Genomic DNA, 17,479 nt, shown 5'->3' with positions numbered 1-17,479 from the left:
ATAACGAAAGCTGTTCAAGCAGTTAATGAATTAGGGTGCCATCCACCTCCAAGGTTATAAAAGCTGGGAAAGGCAACCTCTGAGATGCAGTAGGAAGAGGCAGATTTACTTTTCCAAGGCTAGGCTGCATTTATTAGGGAAAAAAATATTGCTGTTGGACATGGGCAATATATTAAAGGCAGGGCTGTCTCTGACAGTGACGAAATGTTATTTACCACTGCAGTGTGGTCACTGAATTTTTACTTTCATATATAGGATTTTGTCCTTAACAGTTGCATAGCTGAATGAAAACTGAGAATATCCAGGTCAGAGCCACCCATTAACCTCCCAGTTTCAGAGGCTGATTACTTGATTAATCAAAGACCAGTCCCAGCTGAGCTGATGGGGAAAGGATTGTAATAATCCAGAGAAGGGTTGAGTTAATCACACATTGATGAGTTGCTGTGAGTGGGAAGGTGGGTGGTCAGAAAAAAGCCTTTTTGAGCTCTTGAGAAGGGACTGTGTGTGAGACACAATCCTTTGGGCCATTAAGGGTGGTCTGGATATTCTCTACTTACTTTACATCCCCCTACAACTGGGGGCTCCCTGTATAGCAGGGTTTTAATGAACCAATTGGTGATGTTCCCCAAGACTGGTTTGCTCCCCTTCATAAAGCACAATGCAGCTGAGGGATGCCCAGAGTTAAGTCAATCATTGCTTGTCCATCACCCCCAGAAGGTGCTCAGGAAGGTGGAGCTGGATTAGCTGTAGGTAAGGAGCTGGCCAGTGTTAACTCTCCCTGGGTGGATGCTCTCACTCAGAAGTCAAGGGACACAGTTCTCTTTAACCATTAAAGAGTTCCTGTCCTTGCCTGGGGATTAAACTGAGTTGGATTAAGGCCAAAGTACTTCTGAGCAGGGGCATCCTCAGTGACATTTAAGGCACTTTAACTTAACGCATTGAATTATCCTTTTGTTCCACCCACAGTGCCTAACCAAAGCAATACAGGAGATGAGAGGTGAGTGGCATTCTCCTGGTGTGCCTGCAGCTGCTCAGAGGTGACTGTCACTGCAGAGTCCATGGCCTTGCAGTTTCCATCCTACATCCTCCCTGCACTGTGCCTGGGAGGCCAATGGAAACACTTTCCAGCAAGTACTCAAGCAAAAAAATTTCCAGCTCACTTGGGAAGCGATAATGTTTTAGTGTGGGCTCTGTAAACCCAGCCAAAAACATTCCTCATATTCCAGCAGTCACCTTGCTCTGAAGTTCCTGCTGTCCTGCTGCTGGACCTGAACTAGCTAAACTAAAGACATATGGGCTACAAATGCTGCAATTATGTCTCTGATCACAGCACAAAGCCTTAAACCTCAGAATGACAAAGAGGTTTTCGACTGAGGGAGTCTATTTGTTTGCTGTTAGAAAGAGTCAGGATTTTTCCTAACCCTGGACTGCAGTGTTGATAAAACAGGCTGACTTGGGAGACATCTCTAGTGTATATTAAAGTAAAGCCAATCTCTGTAATTAATGGGATGATAAATCGAGGTTTAATTACTCAGAAGGCACCTTGGGTGAAAGATTCATGGTAATTGTTGTGTATCCTCTTGAAGGATTCACAGTAGTGGCAGCTCCCTTTGTAGCAATAAAACACAGGGTGAGTGGCAGGCAGTCTCCCAGGATCTCTCTGATAGGGACTAGGCCACTTAAGGTAGCAAATGCAAAGAGGCAGAGGTGTTCTCCAGGCTTTTTATCACAATAAAAACCCCTTCCCAAACCTTGAGGGATTCCTAAGCAGTGTGTCAATTTGAGATCAAAGCACTTACCTCAAATCTTCGCCATTGGAGGAGATTTCCCTTGTAGGCAGCTTCCTCCTGATGCAACCATATGGAGGTGTATTTTGGGCCATTTTTCCACTTTATTGCTTGGTGCAGAGGAATAACCTTCTCTTGGGTTCCGTGTAGAAAACAAGACGTGTGCGTGGGGGGAAATGGCTGCTGTAGCTTTGAATTTTTGTAGTGTGTTGTTAAAAGACTGGCTGAGAAAAAGAAAAATCCATCCCACCAAGACATATCTGTTTTCCTTGCTCCCCAGTTTACCATCTTTTGGTCTGCTGGGGCCAGGAGGAGAGGCATCCAGCTTGCTTGTTTCTTTACTCTGCCTGCTTAATTCGCTTTTTAATTAACCTTTTCAATTCACTCAGTTTGGCTAGCACTGTAAGTACAGCACGAGGGCTCTGTGCTGGTGACACATAAGAAAGTGCCTTTTTTCTTCCCTCACCCAGAGCTGAAGAAGCAAGTGGAAAGTGCAGAACTGAAAAACCAGCGCCTGAAAGAAGTTTTCCAGACCAAGATCCAGGAGTTCCGCAAGGTGTGCTACACACTCACGGGCTACCAGATCGACATCACCACGGAGAACCAGTACAGGCTCAGCTCCATCTACGCCGAGCACCAGGGGGACTGCCTGCTCTTCAAGGTAGGTCTGTGCACCCCTGGCTGCACCTGCTCCTTTGGGTTCCTGGTTTTCAATGTGCCAGGGTGTATTTGCTCTTTCTCGGTGATTAGAGTGGAAAAATCACTGCCCCCTGCTACGTGGCAGAGTGTTCCTCGCGAGGGAAGCAAAGATCCTTTCTTCTGTTAAAAAGTAGGAGGAGGTTTGACATCTGGTCTCCCACTTATATATCAAAGTCTGGAGTAAAGAGGAGAGACTGTATATGCATAATACCTCAGGCATCTGGCCTGGCACTTCACCTTTTTTATATTATCAGTTATATGCCGCAGTAATAAAACCTTATGTAACCATCAAGGCTCATCATTACTTCACTGTGAGATATATGTCCCCATGTTTTTTTAGCATCCTCTAGCTTGTCTGCGTGTCATCATCTTGTCTTTATGTAAATTGGAATCCCTTTTGAGCAGCAGCTCATGCTGGTGTGTGTGAAGTGCCATTTATGTGAACAGCAGTAACAGTCTGTCTCCTGTCTGTCTGTGCTTTACTGGTGTGGCTGGGTGGGCTGTGAGGTTGTGGCTTGATAGAGGGGCTGTTTCTCTGCTGTGCTGCCTTCCAGCTGCCAAAGCTGAGCTGATGCATTAGAGAGCTGAGGTGTGACACTAGAAGTCACCAAGATGTTAAATCCTGCCTTTAGTTTGGTTCAAGTGCCAACAGCTCAAGTTTACAGGTCAGTGGGAGAACTTCCTTCTTTTCTGTGGCAAACACTTAACAGCACTTAAAATCATACCTGCCTCCCACTGATCCTCCCTGGGGCAAATCTCCTTTGTGAAGGGGTTTGGAGGTGTTCAGTACAGGAGGGAACTCTACAAGCAGGAGATGGGAAAGTTCTGTTTCTGCAGACCTACAGTTCTGTGCCACATGTGGATGGCTGCAAGATTGTTTCTCTACATAACAGGACAAACATTTTCCTGTTCTGCAACTTTAGTGCCTCAGGGAAAAAAAAAAAAAAAAAAAAAAAAAAAAAAAAAAAAAAAAAAAAAAAAAAAAAAAACCAAAACAAATAAAGCAAGTGAGGGTGTGTATAAGACAGCACCTAGGATCTTTAGTAAAACTAGGAAAATATCCCCAAAACAGTCATATTGATTTGCCTTAGAAGAATTCTGGATGACCTGAGGCACATGACAGCAACAAAAGAAAGCTCAGTGCCCAGGGAAGAGAATAATTCTGTTGGTTTTAAGGTGCCATTGAATCCTGAAAACAGTTCTCTGTTGAGATGGTGCAGTGCTGCTCTAACACCTCCAGAGATCTGTGCTCACACCTGTAGTGTTAAATATTCAATGAATGAAACTTCAGCTGACTCCTGGAGATGTCTCTTGGATGCCATGGCCAGACAGTACAAGTTGCAGTTTTTTCTGCACCACAGGAGAGATGGCATGCTTGGAGAAAGTTAAGAAAATGTGAGAAAATTGTATGCTTGCCACATGGATGAGAACTGGCTGGCGGCTCAGGAGCTTGTCTCAGGTAGAAGGAAACTCTTCCTGGTGAAATGGCAATATAAATAATTTATATGCAGGGGAGGGGATACTAAAGTACAGATTTCTCTCTCTACACATTCTTCTTGCTTTCTCTTCTTCACTCGAGTGTTTATTCCCAAGTATGTCCCAAGGATGGAGATGAGTGTCACCAGGTAGAGAACATCTCACATTTCTTAGAGCCAAGGGTGGGTCATTTATTGATTCTTGGAATTCCTCAGCCTCTCTTACCTCATCACCTCTCTGGACAAGAGGAGCAGATTTGCTAATTACAACATGAACAAGAAAAAATTCAGACTCTTTCTCCCTGTTCAGTAAATCGCAGGCAATTCCCACTGACTGCAGCTTTGAATAGTAGTAGAATATAAACAACAAATTATTTCCTTGCTGAGTCCAGGCAGCTGGTTCTCATGTCTGTATGAAGGCTTGAATCCTGACTACAGCTTCCAGCAGGGTTGTGTGTTTATACTGTGGAATTTCTGAGCCATAGCAGACTGTGGGTGTTTGTGTGCATTTCATTGACCCAGAGAGGTCACAAAGCATGGATGCTATTTGTATTTATTCTATTCGAGCAGTTTATGGAACAGGGTCTATATAATTAAACCAGAGAAGTCCCTTGGCACTTTACAAGCTTCTGTAGTTCAGCTGTAAACTTTAAAAGCATATTTCAGTAGCACTGCTGGTGGCATTTAATTTTAAGTGAGGGATGCAATAGAATGTAATGTAACCCCTTCAAAGCTAAATGAAGATGAAAGATGTGCTTGGTTTTCCTGGCCAAGGTGTGCTGTTACTATAGTGGAGCTTATTATCTACCTGCTGTATGAGTCCAGCCAGTTTGCATTAATTGGGATTACAGCTCCAGTGAAAGGGTTAATCACAGTGCTGTGCTGGGAATGTCAATGACTGCATCTACAAATGAGCACTGAATTCCAATGAAACCACACCAGTATTATTGGTGATCCCTATCGGTGCAAGAGATGAGCTCATCAGCTGGAAGGATGTCCCAGTGATTTTCAGCCCCTCTGTGAGTGCGTGGGCAGGAAGGCACATCTCAGGCTCCACAGCTCGCTCCCGTTTGTTTGCTCCTTTTTATTGTTTCAATTAAACACTGTGGAAAGGCTGTTACAGACTCCTCACCAGGAGTTTAGATTTTGATGATTTTTTTTTGTGGGCTGTAATGGATTGTAATTCCTGGGGCACTTGGCAGTTTCGTATTCCATTCCTTTTTCTGCTCCATTAGATGTGTCCAGCCGAGGCACAGACTTTGTGTTCCGTGTGATGCTTCACTGGTGTGTCTAGCCCACTCCTCAGATATCCAGGAACACCTCCCTTTGTAGCAAGCCATTAAAGAGATCTGTTAAAACAAACAAACACTGCTGGGGAGCCTCCAGATCAGTTTATCCGGCTTCAGAATGAGGAGGTGGCAAATCAGGCTGTCATTGCCCGGCCAGGTGTACATTGTGTTTATGTACATGTGTTTATCCTTGTCTCTGCCTGGATCCTGAATGGGAGTAAGGAAATGAGGTCTTTAGAAAGGCAATGACAATTGTTTCAGACAAAGAAAGTCCTTCAGTAAACAGAAAGGCTGGTCAAATTTGAAGAGGAGATGATTTGGAGACACTTGTACAAATGAACAAACAGTGGAAAGAAATTAAATCGCGGGCTTTTTTCTTTTTGTGTGCCTAAGGACACAGTCCCAGCCAAAGCATTTGCAGTCGATCAATTTAAAAGAAAAAGAGTAGAAATCCTTTTATTTGATAGACCCTATGGCTTCAAGGAACTACTGAGAGCAGGAGGCCACTGCTCTTTTCTAAAGAGTTAAGATATCTTTGTGGACAAATTATAATATCTAGTTTTATATTAAATATGTACATTTACACAAAGCAGGGACATTCAGAGCTCTCTGCTTGGAGGTGTAAAGGCAACTCCTTACTATAGAGGTTAGGAAGAGAATTCCCCTTCATGCTGCTTATTTTTTGGCTTGGGTATACAAATAATTTTGCTGCTTCTGTACTTGGCAACATTCAAGTCCATCCTCTGAAAATGGGAATAAAGGCTTGAATGAAGAAGACGGAGCAATCTGGTTTTGATTATTCTCAGTGCTTCAGGTAAACTGTTTCCAGTGTTGCAGCATGAATGTGGAGCTCATCACTTTGAAAAGATCCTGGGCTGAACAGGTCATCAGTGTGATCCTGTGCAATTGCCAATGTTTGCAATCTTTCTGTTATCAGATTCCTCTACTTTCTTAGAAAGAAGTGCTCAGATTTCTTGATAATCGTGCCTAAATTATTTGAGTCTAAATTGGTTGGGAAGGAAGTTAAACCAGATAAACTCTTTCCAGTGTCACAGTCGTGTTATGTGTCTGAGTTCATAAATAATCCTGGCCAAAACCTGCCTTTAGACAGTTATTTTTTATATCCTCAGAGCTTAGTCTTGCACAGCACAGAATTCTCTCTGCTTCCAGGTCTCATTTGTGTTGTTATTTTCTGTCAAAATCATCAAATGAAAGCCCAAACACCAGCAGTAGTTCATTGAAGAGCATCTCCAGGTTGATAGGCTGGATTCCTGGAGAGAGAATACCCAAGATACCAGACAGCAAACAAAACCAGAAGCATCTTGACAGAGCTTGAGAATGTGGAGGCTCCAGGGCTGGCACTTCTTGCTGCAAAATAAAACTTTTATTTGTGTCCTGTTGGATTGGTAATACTGCCGTAAAATCAACAGCTTTTCTACCTCCTGATAAATTAAAAAGCTGTGCAAAGCTGATGTGCTGTCTTTGCACACCTCTTTTGGGAGTTAAACACAGAATTAGTTTGCAGATCTGTAAGGGGAACTGTAACTATCAAACTTGAGGGCCACCTGAAAAGTGAACACTTGGTTCTAATGGAGATCACTGTGGGTGCAGAGGCTGAGCACAAGGGTGTAAAAAGGATATGGGATATTTCTTTCCTTTGAGTGGAAGAAGGATGTGGTGGAAGGACAGACACCACCTTGAAGTGCCCAGTCCTCCTTAGCTTGCCCCAAGGCTTGAGTACCTCACTGTCCTCTTGCTTCTGTATTGACTAAAACACAATAGGGCAGCAGTGTGCACAAGATACAATAGTTTAATTCTCTTCAGGAGAGAAATGAGGCTGGATTATACAAGAAAGAACTTGGAGGCTGTTTTCCGAACACAAAGTGATGCTGACAAACTGCTGGCTGAAAGGGGGAGGCAAAACTTGTGTGGTTAAACGTGCAGAGAGAGTCTGGTCTGCTGAGATTCCAGCACAGTCTGGGTACCAGTCTGGCCAGGGCACACTGGTGAGTGATATACAGCTCAGAATAAGCAGGATGGTTAATACAGGGATTACTTTTATTCTCCTGAGTGCTCTTGTTTCATCTTGAAGCTGTCAACAGTGTTGGGAGCTGTGATTCCTGAGTCCACATTCTTGGCATACCTGCAGTTTCAGTTATTCCTCCTCGAGCCTTAGCAGAGTGTCTTGGAGAAGCCTGTTCTAGCTGTTTGTTTCTTTTTGTACCTCTATCTTCTCCCTTCTCCTCCTCTTCACCCTTGATGAGTCTCGAGGGGAGAAGGAAATCACAGTTTTGATGGAGAGCAATTCTTCCAGCACGCACAATCAAAACTAACAATGGTGCTCATCGGTGGAGCAGGCCAGGCAGCAAGAGATTGATTAGGGACTGTAGGCCTCTCTTAACTCCTCATTGTTGTTAATTGCAAGTTATTTAATGTTCATATTTTGTTTTCGGTTTGCCTGTGTGGGTGCTGGAGGCTTGATTTCAGCTCGGGGGCCGTCGCTGTGTGAGCGCGGTGCCTTCCTGCTGGGTGATTGCCGGGGTTCCTGCCAGGGTCAGCCAGCACCCATCCTGGCCTGCACTAATCAGCAGCCTCTGAAAGGAGCTGCTGAGCAATCTGTAGTGCTACACCATCAAATCCTGTGTTTAAACTTCCCACGTGTAATTTTCTTGCAGATATTGTAGTTGTATAAAGTTAGGTCCTAACACTGGTTTGTGTTAGGACCTAACTTTAATTCTTGCTACTCTCTTCAAATTGCTCTTCTTCATGCTTTTTTTGCTTCCTTACACAGTTTCTCTCTTACTGCAAATGCTTCCCTGAACAACTGCCTATTCCCTAGTGCACATTAGGGCTTTTCCTTTTTTTGTTTTTAATGAAGCCAGTCATCTCGAGTATACTGGAAAAATGTAACAGAAGGTTTTCCTTTTGACTGCTGAATTTCTGAGCAAAGGCCTGAAGAGGCTGGGCTGAAGCCTTCTTCCAGCTGAACAAAGGGAATATTCTTTGTCTGCCTCTCTTCCCCGCCTGTACAAGGTGGATGATGCTCCTGCCAGTGTCACTGGATTGTTGTGAGGGTAAATGGATGGTGCTGGTGGGGAGCACCCTCCCCTCTTACCTGCCAGTCTGGCACCCATTTCCACTGTGTTGGCACCACTTGCTCCCCTTCCTGCCATGCCTGTGAGTCTGCCAAGGCAGATCCAAGCATGGAGGTAATTAATGTTGATGATATTGGAGCATTATTCCAATGACAGGGTCTTTCCTGACTAGCAGGAGAGTGGGATGGGTGAGGCTTCCTGAAAGGTCAGAGATTTGTCTTGCTGGTGGATGCGTCCTCTCTGTTGGAGTGACTGATGTGTTACCTGGTGAGGCAGATACAAAACCTGTCACTTCTCAAAAGCAGCCCTGGTTTGGGACAGGGAACATGAGATTGGCTCTCTGATGCCATCAGGCTGTCTCTCTGCAATTCCGTTTGTTTTGCAGTCATCAGCTGCTGGCCACCAAGTTGATTTTGCACTTTCCCTCCCCTCTGCTCCTTCATTCCCCAAGGACATGGCATTACCTCTGTAGTATTTAAGATTTCCCTCCCCACAGCACCCTCCTTGTGCTGGCACAAGCTCTGCCTCCCTGTCTGCACTTCCTGTGGCAAAGGAGGAGGGCACTGAAAAAAGGCAGCTTTTGAGTTATCCACACAAATTCTTCACCTCACTTCAGCCCCCATCGCTGTCAGAACTGCTGATAGCCTCAGCCAGGCTGTGACAGGCATCAGCCATCCCAGCTGAAGGACCTCACCATCTTTCCTGGGCTTCTGGTGGCCTTGGCAGCATTAATTTTACAGTTGGACTCAGTGATTGTGAAGGTCTTTTCCAACTTAAATGATTCTATGATTCTGCAATAACAATAAGTAACAAAATTACTGGAATACACCTATTTTTTAATAAGTTTGCAATTTATCTCCCTCCAAATCTCCTTCATTGAAACATCTCTTATTTAATGAAACAGCAGTGACAGCCTGTGCTTTCTGGGGCGAGTCAGATGCACCATCAAGGAGCAGAGGTCACTGATAAGAATTTAATTAAACCAGAGCACCCAGGCTGGTGTGGCAGCGTGTGTGACCCTGGAGGGACATGGGGTGGACGTGGGGGCACAGGTTGTGTCTGTGCCCCAGACAGGGGGGACTGTGACTCCATCCTTGTGTCTCAGGGCAGCACAGAGGAGGCAGAGCAGGTCCTGGCTTCCTTCCCTGCTCTGATAAAACCCTCTCCCTCCTCTCTGCCCCCCACCACGTCCCCAGCACCCCCATGACTGCAGTTTGCAGAAGAAGAGTCCTTTTGTCACCGGCTGTGCCCGGTGTCCCTGTGGGAGGTCTCAGGAGAGGAGGATGTCTGTGTCCGCCTGCTGCTGTGCTTGAACAGCTTACAAAGAAATGTGTGGGCTGGCAGGAGGGTGTTCACTCAGTGTGAGAGGAAGACAGAGTTAAAAAAGGGATAAAGCAGAGGGGACATAAGCAAAACCCCTCCTGGATTCCCGTTCCCATCTCTGCTGCTAAATCACCACGTGGCTCTGCTCTAGCTCAGTCAACTCCCTGCTTTCCTCTGTCCCTCTCACCTGGTTGCAGGACATTACAATTTGTGCACTCACAGGGGATTTGAGAAGCTTTTCAAAATGTCCTGTGGTGGGGAAGCTGCATGAGGATGGGTTGCAGATGTAACCAGGGCAGACACAGCAATGGATGCAGGAAATTGTCCCTCGGGCACATGGTGCATCCTGAGGGGGCTTGGGGCAGCACTGGTGTGCTTTCCCTTTTCTGTGGGTGATACCACCTCCAGCTGGTATCAAATATCTTCAAACAAATTTATTAATTTATTAATTCATTAATTTATTAATTTATTAATTTATTAATTTATTAATTTATTTATTTGAGTCTCTGGTAGTTTCAAAAGATGTTCTACTTAGAGTTTGTGTGATCAGCACTCTTTAAGGCAAAGGCAGTGCCTCGGAGCCTGGGCGATGGGGGAATACCAATCCTCACTGCAGCACACATGAAATGGGTGTTTTGCAAAGCAGCTTTTGATGCACGCTTGTTACTGTCCCTGGCTGCTCTCCTGTGATTTTGCAGAACATGCAGAGCCGTGTCAGCAAGCCACAACCCGCTGGTCGCTTGCATATGGTTCTGTTCAAAGCTGCACATGAAAAGGAGTGGAAATTGCTGGAGGATTTTATCCTCTTGCGGGGGAAAAGCCTGGAGTTTCTGGGTACCCTGCATCTCAGCTGTCTTCCCTGGCTGCTCCACAGTCTCTGTTGTTTGCTGTGCTTGGACACGAGGAGGGGACAAGTCAGCTCCTGTGCCTTGGGCACCTTCTGGGCCTCTGTGCAGGTGTTGATCTGCTCCAAGGCAGAGCAAGACTGTCACAGCATCATCTTCTGTGCCATGCCTGTGTGACAAATGCTGTCAGGGACCTCAGCAGTCCCTGTGGACCTTTCCTCCACTTGTGATTCCACATGAATGCCCCAAAGCCTCTCTTGAGCTGGCTGTGAGGGGTGGTCGGTGTTGCAGAGGGCATGCAGTGAGACCATTGCCAAGGGACTTCAAGATGGCTTTTGTACCACTCCTTCACCTTTTCTCTGTATGTTCCAGGAACAGGTTTGTGAGAAGACCTCTAGGAAAAGCATTTAGTTCCAGGAAACAGCTCTGAGGTGCAGCTGGTAGCATCCAGCAAAGCACCAGCACCACTGAGTGCCCAGGTCACAGCTCAGCCTGCACAAAGGCACCCGTGGGAGTGAATGGCAGTCACTGCCTCTCTTCTGTCTCAAGTAAGCAGCACATTGTTTAAATACAAATATAATTAGGACTTATCTCTTCTTTTGGGAGTTATAGCTACTACCTGTGCTTGACTGGGGCAGAAGATTTCCTAACCCTCAGGGAGTGAAGAGGATGTGTGTTTGTGTGTATAAAAATTGTTCACAAGCATGGAAACACAGCAAAATATTCCTGTGCTGGTGTGGCCCTGGAACATCTGTTGCCTCCATCTGAAAGGTGTGTCTGGGCTCATATAAAGGTCTTCTCCTTTATTTGTTGTGAATATAAATGCTTGTTTTATGCCTTCATGTAGCAAAGCTGAAAGATTTCAGCCTAAATTCAGTTTGGGTGATGAGGTGGTTGGCTGTTTCTCAGCACGTTTGGCAGGTGAGGGGGAAGGATGGAGTGAGGACTAGTGAGAAGCAGAGAATGGGGTGTCATGGTCACAGGTCCCCTTTGGCAGCCAAAGGGGCTCTGTCACTCATCAGGAGTGAGACAGGAGCCAGCATCTCACAGCCATACAGTTCCTCTGTCATCCTTGTATTTCTTCCACACTTCACAGTCCAAAAGCTCAATTCTTACACGGTTCTTAACCCTGAAGTTGGCACAGCATAAACCAGTTAATGTGCTTTCTCTCAAACTGGCTTGCCAGCTTAAGATAAGACTTTTGTAGGCAGCTCTCCTTCATGAGATCCTGGTCTGTACCGTGTTTGGGTTTTGCCCAAGACCCTCATCTAAACAGAGGATTTTTTTTTATGGGACCACTTGTAGAAAAGCAAAAATAATAACTACTCTGAGCATATTTTCTACTTTGTTCTGAGGCATCCTTCCACTGTTTGGGGGCCAGTTACTGCTGGAGAGGGTTGGAAGCACATCAGGCATCCAGCTGTGGCATTTCCTGGGAGTTTGATGCACTTCACAGCATTGGGGAGTCTTCAGCAGGATGTGCCATGTGGGCTCCCCAGATCATAACTCGTCCCATCAGTGGTGCAGTGTCAATCCATTCATATTTCTGTGTCCACAGGGCGCTGACAGAATGCAGCAGTGCCCTGAAAATCCTCCTGGAGAGCTTTGTGCAAGGACTGACTGCTGGGATTCTGGTGGATTTCTACCTGACTCTACACAGCAGCAGTGCTTGCAGCTCAGCTCTTTATGTTCTGTATACTTAAGGAATTAATATTTCACATAGCTACAGCTCTAATAATTTAATATTAAGGATAATATTAAGGAGTTGATAATGTATCAACTGTCTTCATTCACATTCATGGAAATGGTAGGAAAACCTCTCCTGTTCTCACATTTGCTTCAGATAGGCAAGTCCATGAATCATTTTAACTCCACACAAAAATCATTCCTGCTGCCCCATGTGAGTGTTTGTGCTACGAGCAGGTACCTTAGTACTGTTTTAGGCCTTTTTATTCAATGTATTTTCTATTTTGCCAATTGCATGAGACTGTCCTTTGAGGAAGAAGTTCTGGAAAGTATTTTATGTCATATCTGTCTTATAAGAATTTGTAGCTGAATCACATCATGGAGGAAGCAGGGAGTTTGAGAGCTGAGGATGACCTCCAGCTTTGGTAACTCCCAAGATTATCTTTTGATGGCATCTTTTGCTTCCAGAAGAAAACAAACCAGTCTGCCTGTATCTTGGAGGGAATATATCAAACTGAGGCTTGAAATTTTTAATTTGTCCCTAATCTGTTTCAGCTAAAGCAGGTAGCTGATAACAGTAGATCTATCTCAGCCGTGTTCTGGGGAGTTGTCATAAATTTAAACCTTTTAGCAAAGGGTTTGTCTGTCTTAATGGAAGGCTCTGGGGAGTGTTCCATGTGCTGGCTGTCACTTTGCATTTCCAGGACGTATCCGACCCTGGAGAGGGAACTGTCTGCAGATGATTTTTCTCTGAAGAAGAGTGGAGAGCAGCACAAGGTGGAGTTTATAATCGTGTCAGTGCCTTTGGTGACTGCCACGTGCCATGTAGCTATGATGAATCTGCAGCAAGGGTTGCCATCAGCTGTCAGTTTGCTGGTCCCCGTGAAGCCTCCTGTGTGTGAGGGTGTTGAAAAAGCCCAGCTGACAGTTTCAGGGAGGCCCAGAGGTTTTGGGCATGTGTGTAAACAGCTGTCTCTTGCTGTGCTGCTCAGGAGGGTGTCAGACATCTGTGCGTGTCTCTGTCAGGCAGGAATCTCACCGCCTTGTCCTGGGGAGGCGCACAAGTTGTCCTTGGCTTTTTGGCAGTCACTGCAGCCTAAAGTTGTTTTTCTTCATATAATTCCATTAGAGTGATGACAGTTTCAAGTTGGAACAGAAAAAAGACCTGATGAAAGGCCCACTCTGTAAGTAGGGAAGATAGACAGAGTGGAAGCAGTAACTAGCAAGGTAATAGACGGTGATGGATCTATAATCTCTGAGGCTGCTGTGTGCAGTAAATTCCTAAATAGTGTCCTTTCAGCCCTAACCTATTTATTTGCAAAGTGCTAAATTTAATTTTCCTTAGTCTGCAGGAAAGCAGCATCCCAGGAATAAACCTTTAGCCCAGCCAAGAAGCTGTGCCAAAGTGCTTGTTCCAGCATTTCCATTTCCTCTTTGCTCTGCGCAGAGCGTCGGGGCTGTGCCCCCAGCACGTCAGTGCTCGGGTTGGGATGGATCCTGCTCAGGAGCCTCTTCAAAAGGGAAAATTTAATAGCTGCAGGTTCAGTAAAACCACGTGGACCCTTAAGAGCAAGATGAATGATTCTGTCCTGAGGTGGGAAGGCTGGCACATGAAAGCCTGTGAGGGAGCTGATCCTGCGTGTCCCGACGCTCTGTCTGCCCTGTAGATACAGGGCTGAGTGCTAAAGGCTGAGCTCAGAATAACTTCAAGAGTTGAACAGTACATAAAAGCCCATATATTCAGAAATCTCCACAAAGCTGCATCTTGAGGAAGAAAAGCAGCGAGTTTTCCAAGCAGCCAATGCTCTGCACATTCACCCAGTGAAGTTTCAGCAAATGTGGTGAAAAATAGGTTTCTGTGCGTTGCATTTTATTCCTGGTAGCACTGTGCAGGTGATACACACAGCATGTGTTCTACTGGAGCTACCAAAGGCGTTTGGTTTTTTCCCCAAAATTCACAATTCAGTAGAATTTTAGAAACTTTGATAAAATATTTCAGGAGCAGCCGCACCACGTCTGAATCCAGGAGTTGGCTTTGAGTCAGCGCTCAGCGCTCCTTCAGTTATCCTGACCCCAGTGAAGTGCAATGTGGGCTGTCACTAATCCTGTTGCTTCAGAGAAAATCAGATCTCAGCCTCACAGCTTTGCTATTTTCCTGCCCGTGGAGGGTTTTGGCAGAGCTTCCTGTTCTTCTTTGTCCATTTCTTTTCCCCATGGTGGCAGCACAAGCAGCGCTGCTTTGGCTGGTGGAGAATGTCCTGCCAGTGCTGCCCTGAGATTCCACCATATTCCCAAGATGCTGCTTCCCAAGGACTCTGTTCACTTTAGCTGTCTTTATTCCACTGAGTAAAAATCCAACTAAACCTTGAAGCAAAATACCATTGAAAAGGCAAGGGGGAGTTGTGTATATTTGTTCCATTTTACTATTTTTAGCACCTTAGGAATGAAATTGGGGTGTGTAAGATTAAATCCAGCCCTTCTCTGTCCTTCTCTAATCTCAGTCTGGAGAAGGTTCTGAGCTTCTCAGCTCCCTGTGCTGCTCAGAGCTCTGACATCCCTCTCACATTTATTTTAAAATAAATAAAAATAACAGTGCTGGGAGTTGAGGGTGGAGAATTATGCAGGTCTTTTGCCCACTTTTTGCTTTGACATGGAGCTGGTGGGAAGGGTGGCTCGACTGCAGGCTGGGAAAGGACTTTCCTTGAGCTGATACTGAATTTGCTGTGGGAGTCTCTGTTACTCTGGAATGAGGTGACATTGCCATCCAAGGGCGGGTGCTGTGTCACCTGCCCTTTCCTCACCAGCTAACAGGTTCCTTGAGTCTTGCTCTTTCTGCTGATAGCGTGGGTACAGATGAGAAAATAGAATTTTCTTGTGAGTTGAGATGATGTCTTTCTCTGTGAACCTTTCTCTGCTGTTCTTTCATTTTAAGCACAGTGTCACAGAAAATTTCATTAGCCACACCAAAAGTCTCTGAGCCTGCAATCAGGCTGTCAGTGAGTGATAGATGTACAGCACTGATTAATATTTACATTCTTTGGAGATTTTCCCTTACCCAAGGGGTCATGTGGCAAGCCACGAGTACTTGAGCTTTGAAACAACTTGGGGTTCACTCTCTGCAGTGAATACAGAATTGGTAGGGTATTAAACTGAAACGGCCTCTCCACAAAACCAGAACTTAATCAACTTAAAACCACATTTTCCTACCATATTTCCCCCCTTGAGCCAGGTCTCTCATGCAGGGAGTAAGTGGGCAGCACACTAAAGGCCTTCAGACTGCAAAGGGGCATCTCCAGCTTGTCTGAGCTGCTTTCATTACTCAGAGACTGAAATTTTAATCATTGAATTAATTTTTCAGAAACCGAAGTGCAAATCTGTACCCCCAGCGGCATTAATAATGAATGCAGGGAAGAGAGACATTAGGAAAAAGAAGGGATAGGAAATTTGGGGTTAGGGAAGGAGTGTTTTTTGGGGGTTATTAATTTGAAGAGATAATCTATGTGTTGTATTTCTTTCTCCCTGGGCCTTTCTCCTTTCTTGCCCATGCTGTGTCCAACAGACTCTGCTTCATTTCTGTCCAAGGCATTTTTCCAGTACTTTTCCTTCCTGCTTCTCTTTCACCTGGATTTTCTTTTCTGGGATAGATAGAATTCTCTGTCCCACTCCTCATCTCCAGAGCAGCCCCTGAAGCTTTGGGGGCTCTGGTCCCATCATGAGGAGAGAAGGAGCTGGGGCTCAACTGCTCCTCAGGTTTAAAGAAGACAAGGTCTGAACTACAGCCAAGATGCCAGAGCTTTCTGCTTTGCTTTTGGCTCCTTCCTTCCTCTCTCAAAGAGCACACGGGATTTTTTTCCCCATCTAATTAAAAGCATTATATACCAGAAGATTAATTAGAAATGAAAGTGATTTTTTTTCCCTTCCCTTTTCTGCCAGTGGAAAAGGCCTGTGTCAGGCAACTGCCAGAGGGAGCTGGGATTTCTCCCTTTAATGGATTCCAGGCAATTTGCCTCTGGACAGCTATCTTATAAATAATGAATGTTTGCACAGATTCTCCCAATTCTCTGTCAGTGCAGGTGGTCTTCACTTCCACCATCCCAAACAGCTCTGGAAACCACAGGGTGCTCCCAGCCTTGCTCACCACACCAAAGGGGCAATTCCTCACAATTCCCCTCCCTCCCCCTTGCAGACATCATGAAACCCCCTATGGTTGTGGATTTGTATCTTTATTTATCTGAAACCCCACCAAGCTATCACATTCCTCTGCCATTCTTCCTCCATCAGCGCTGCCAGCAAAACCTCCAGCAGTGGATGGGCACCTTCCTCTTCCTCCTCATGGTCTCCAAAGCCTGTAGGAATGTTGCCAAGCAGACAAAACCCCAGCCCAGGTGGATATTTCATTATTGCAGGGCATTTCCAAAGCCTTTTGCTCCCTTTCCAAGGCGCTCTCAGTAAGAGGACGACTCTTTGGATTGTTGTAGTAATCTTTAGAAATGAGGATTTGGTTCAATGGGGGCTCCACAGGGACCAGCCTAGAAGATAAATCCTCTCCCAGAAGGAAAGCTGTTCTGCAGTTAAAAGCACCCCAGAGTGTTTTATGCAGAGCAGGGGCTTTAAAGTGGCTGTGGTGGTGCAGGGATGAATTCCAGCCCTGAGGAGGACCACACAGCCCGAGGGTTTCTCTTCCCTTGTGCCACTTGCCCTGTTTATTTCCATTCAAATGGAAGTGGTGACTGCAGGCAGATGAAGGTGAAGGTCCCCAGCTGCAGAGAGCTCCTGTGGTCAGCAGCCACCTGGTTCAGAGGAAGGCTGGGGATTGCTCCAAGAACCTTTTCTGTGGCTCTAAATACAGCAGCTAATGACACCTTCCACTCAGCGGGAAGAAAACAGAATTACTAAACTTGCAATTTGGCACAGTGGGAGTGTGAGTTTGTCCTGCCAGTTTCTTGTTGCTATATATTTCCAAGACTTTTTTTTCATATTTTTCTTTTTGTCTTCTCTGAGGCAGGTGGAATCTACATCAAGGGGTTCACTTTAAGGATTCAAACTATGCATATGGAAGGCACAGCCCCAAAAGGAAAAGACTGATGGCTGCTTGTAAGTCATCCAGCATAAAGAGGAGAATGTGCATGTTCCCTGGGAAATGCCACATGTCTTGGCCTTATGAGTAATGTGTAGTGATGTCCCATTAGGAGCCACATTCCCAGTTTGGTGTTGAAGGAGAGATATATATTTCCATATAATTTAAATCATTTTGACTTATGGTTTAGGTTTGTGCTAGGC

At 45.4% G+C, this 17,479-nt stretch overlaps 1 protein-coding gene across 1 annotated transcript in view; it reads left to right on the top strand.

Moving 5' to 3' along the window:
• The window catches only part of MAD1L1 (mitotic arrest deficient 1 like 1), a 353,113-nt gene that overhangs the window by 260,569 nt on the left and 75,065 nt on the right, over window positions 1-17,479 (top strand). Inside the window, exon 17 of the mRNA XM_063414357.1 lies at window positions 2,258-2,448. Within this exon, the coding sequence (XP_063270427.1) occupies window positions 2,258-2,448 (191 nt within the window). The remainder of the gene's footprint in view (window positions 1-2,257; window positions 2,449-17,479) is intronic.

Source organism: Prinia subflava, chromosome 17 (genome assembly GCF_021018805.1).
Source record: "Prinia subflava isolate CZ2003 ecotype Zambia chromosome 17, Cam_Psub_1.2, whole genome shotgun sequence".
NCBI classification, from domain to species: domain Eukaryota; kingdom Metazoa; phylum Chordata; class Aves; order Passeriformes; family Cisticolidae; genus Prinia; species Prinia subflava.
Note: the sequence above shows the minus strand (reverse complement) of the source record. Positions and strands in the feature narration are given on the sequence as shown.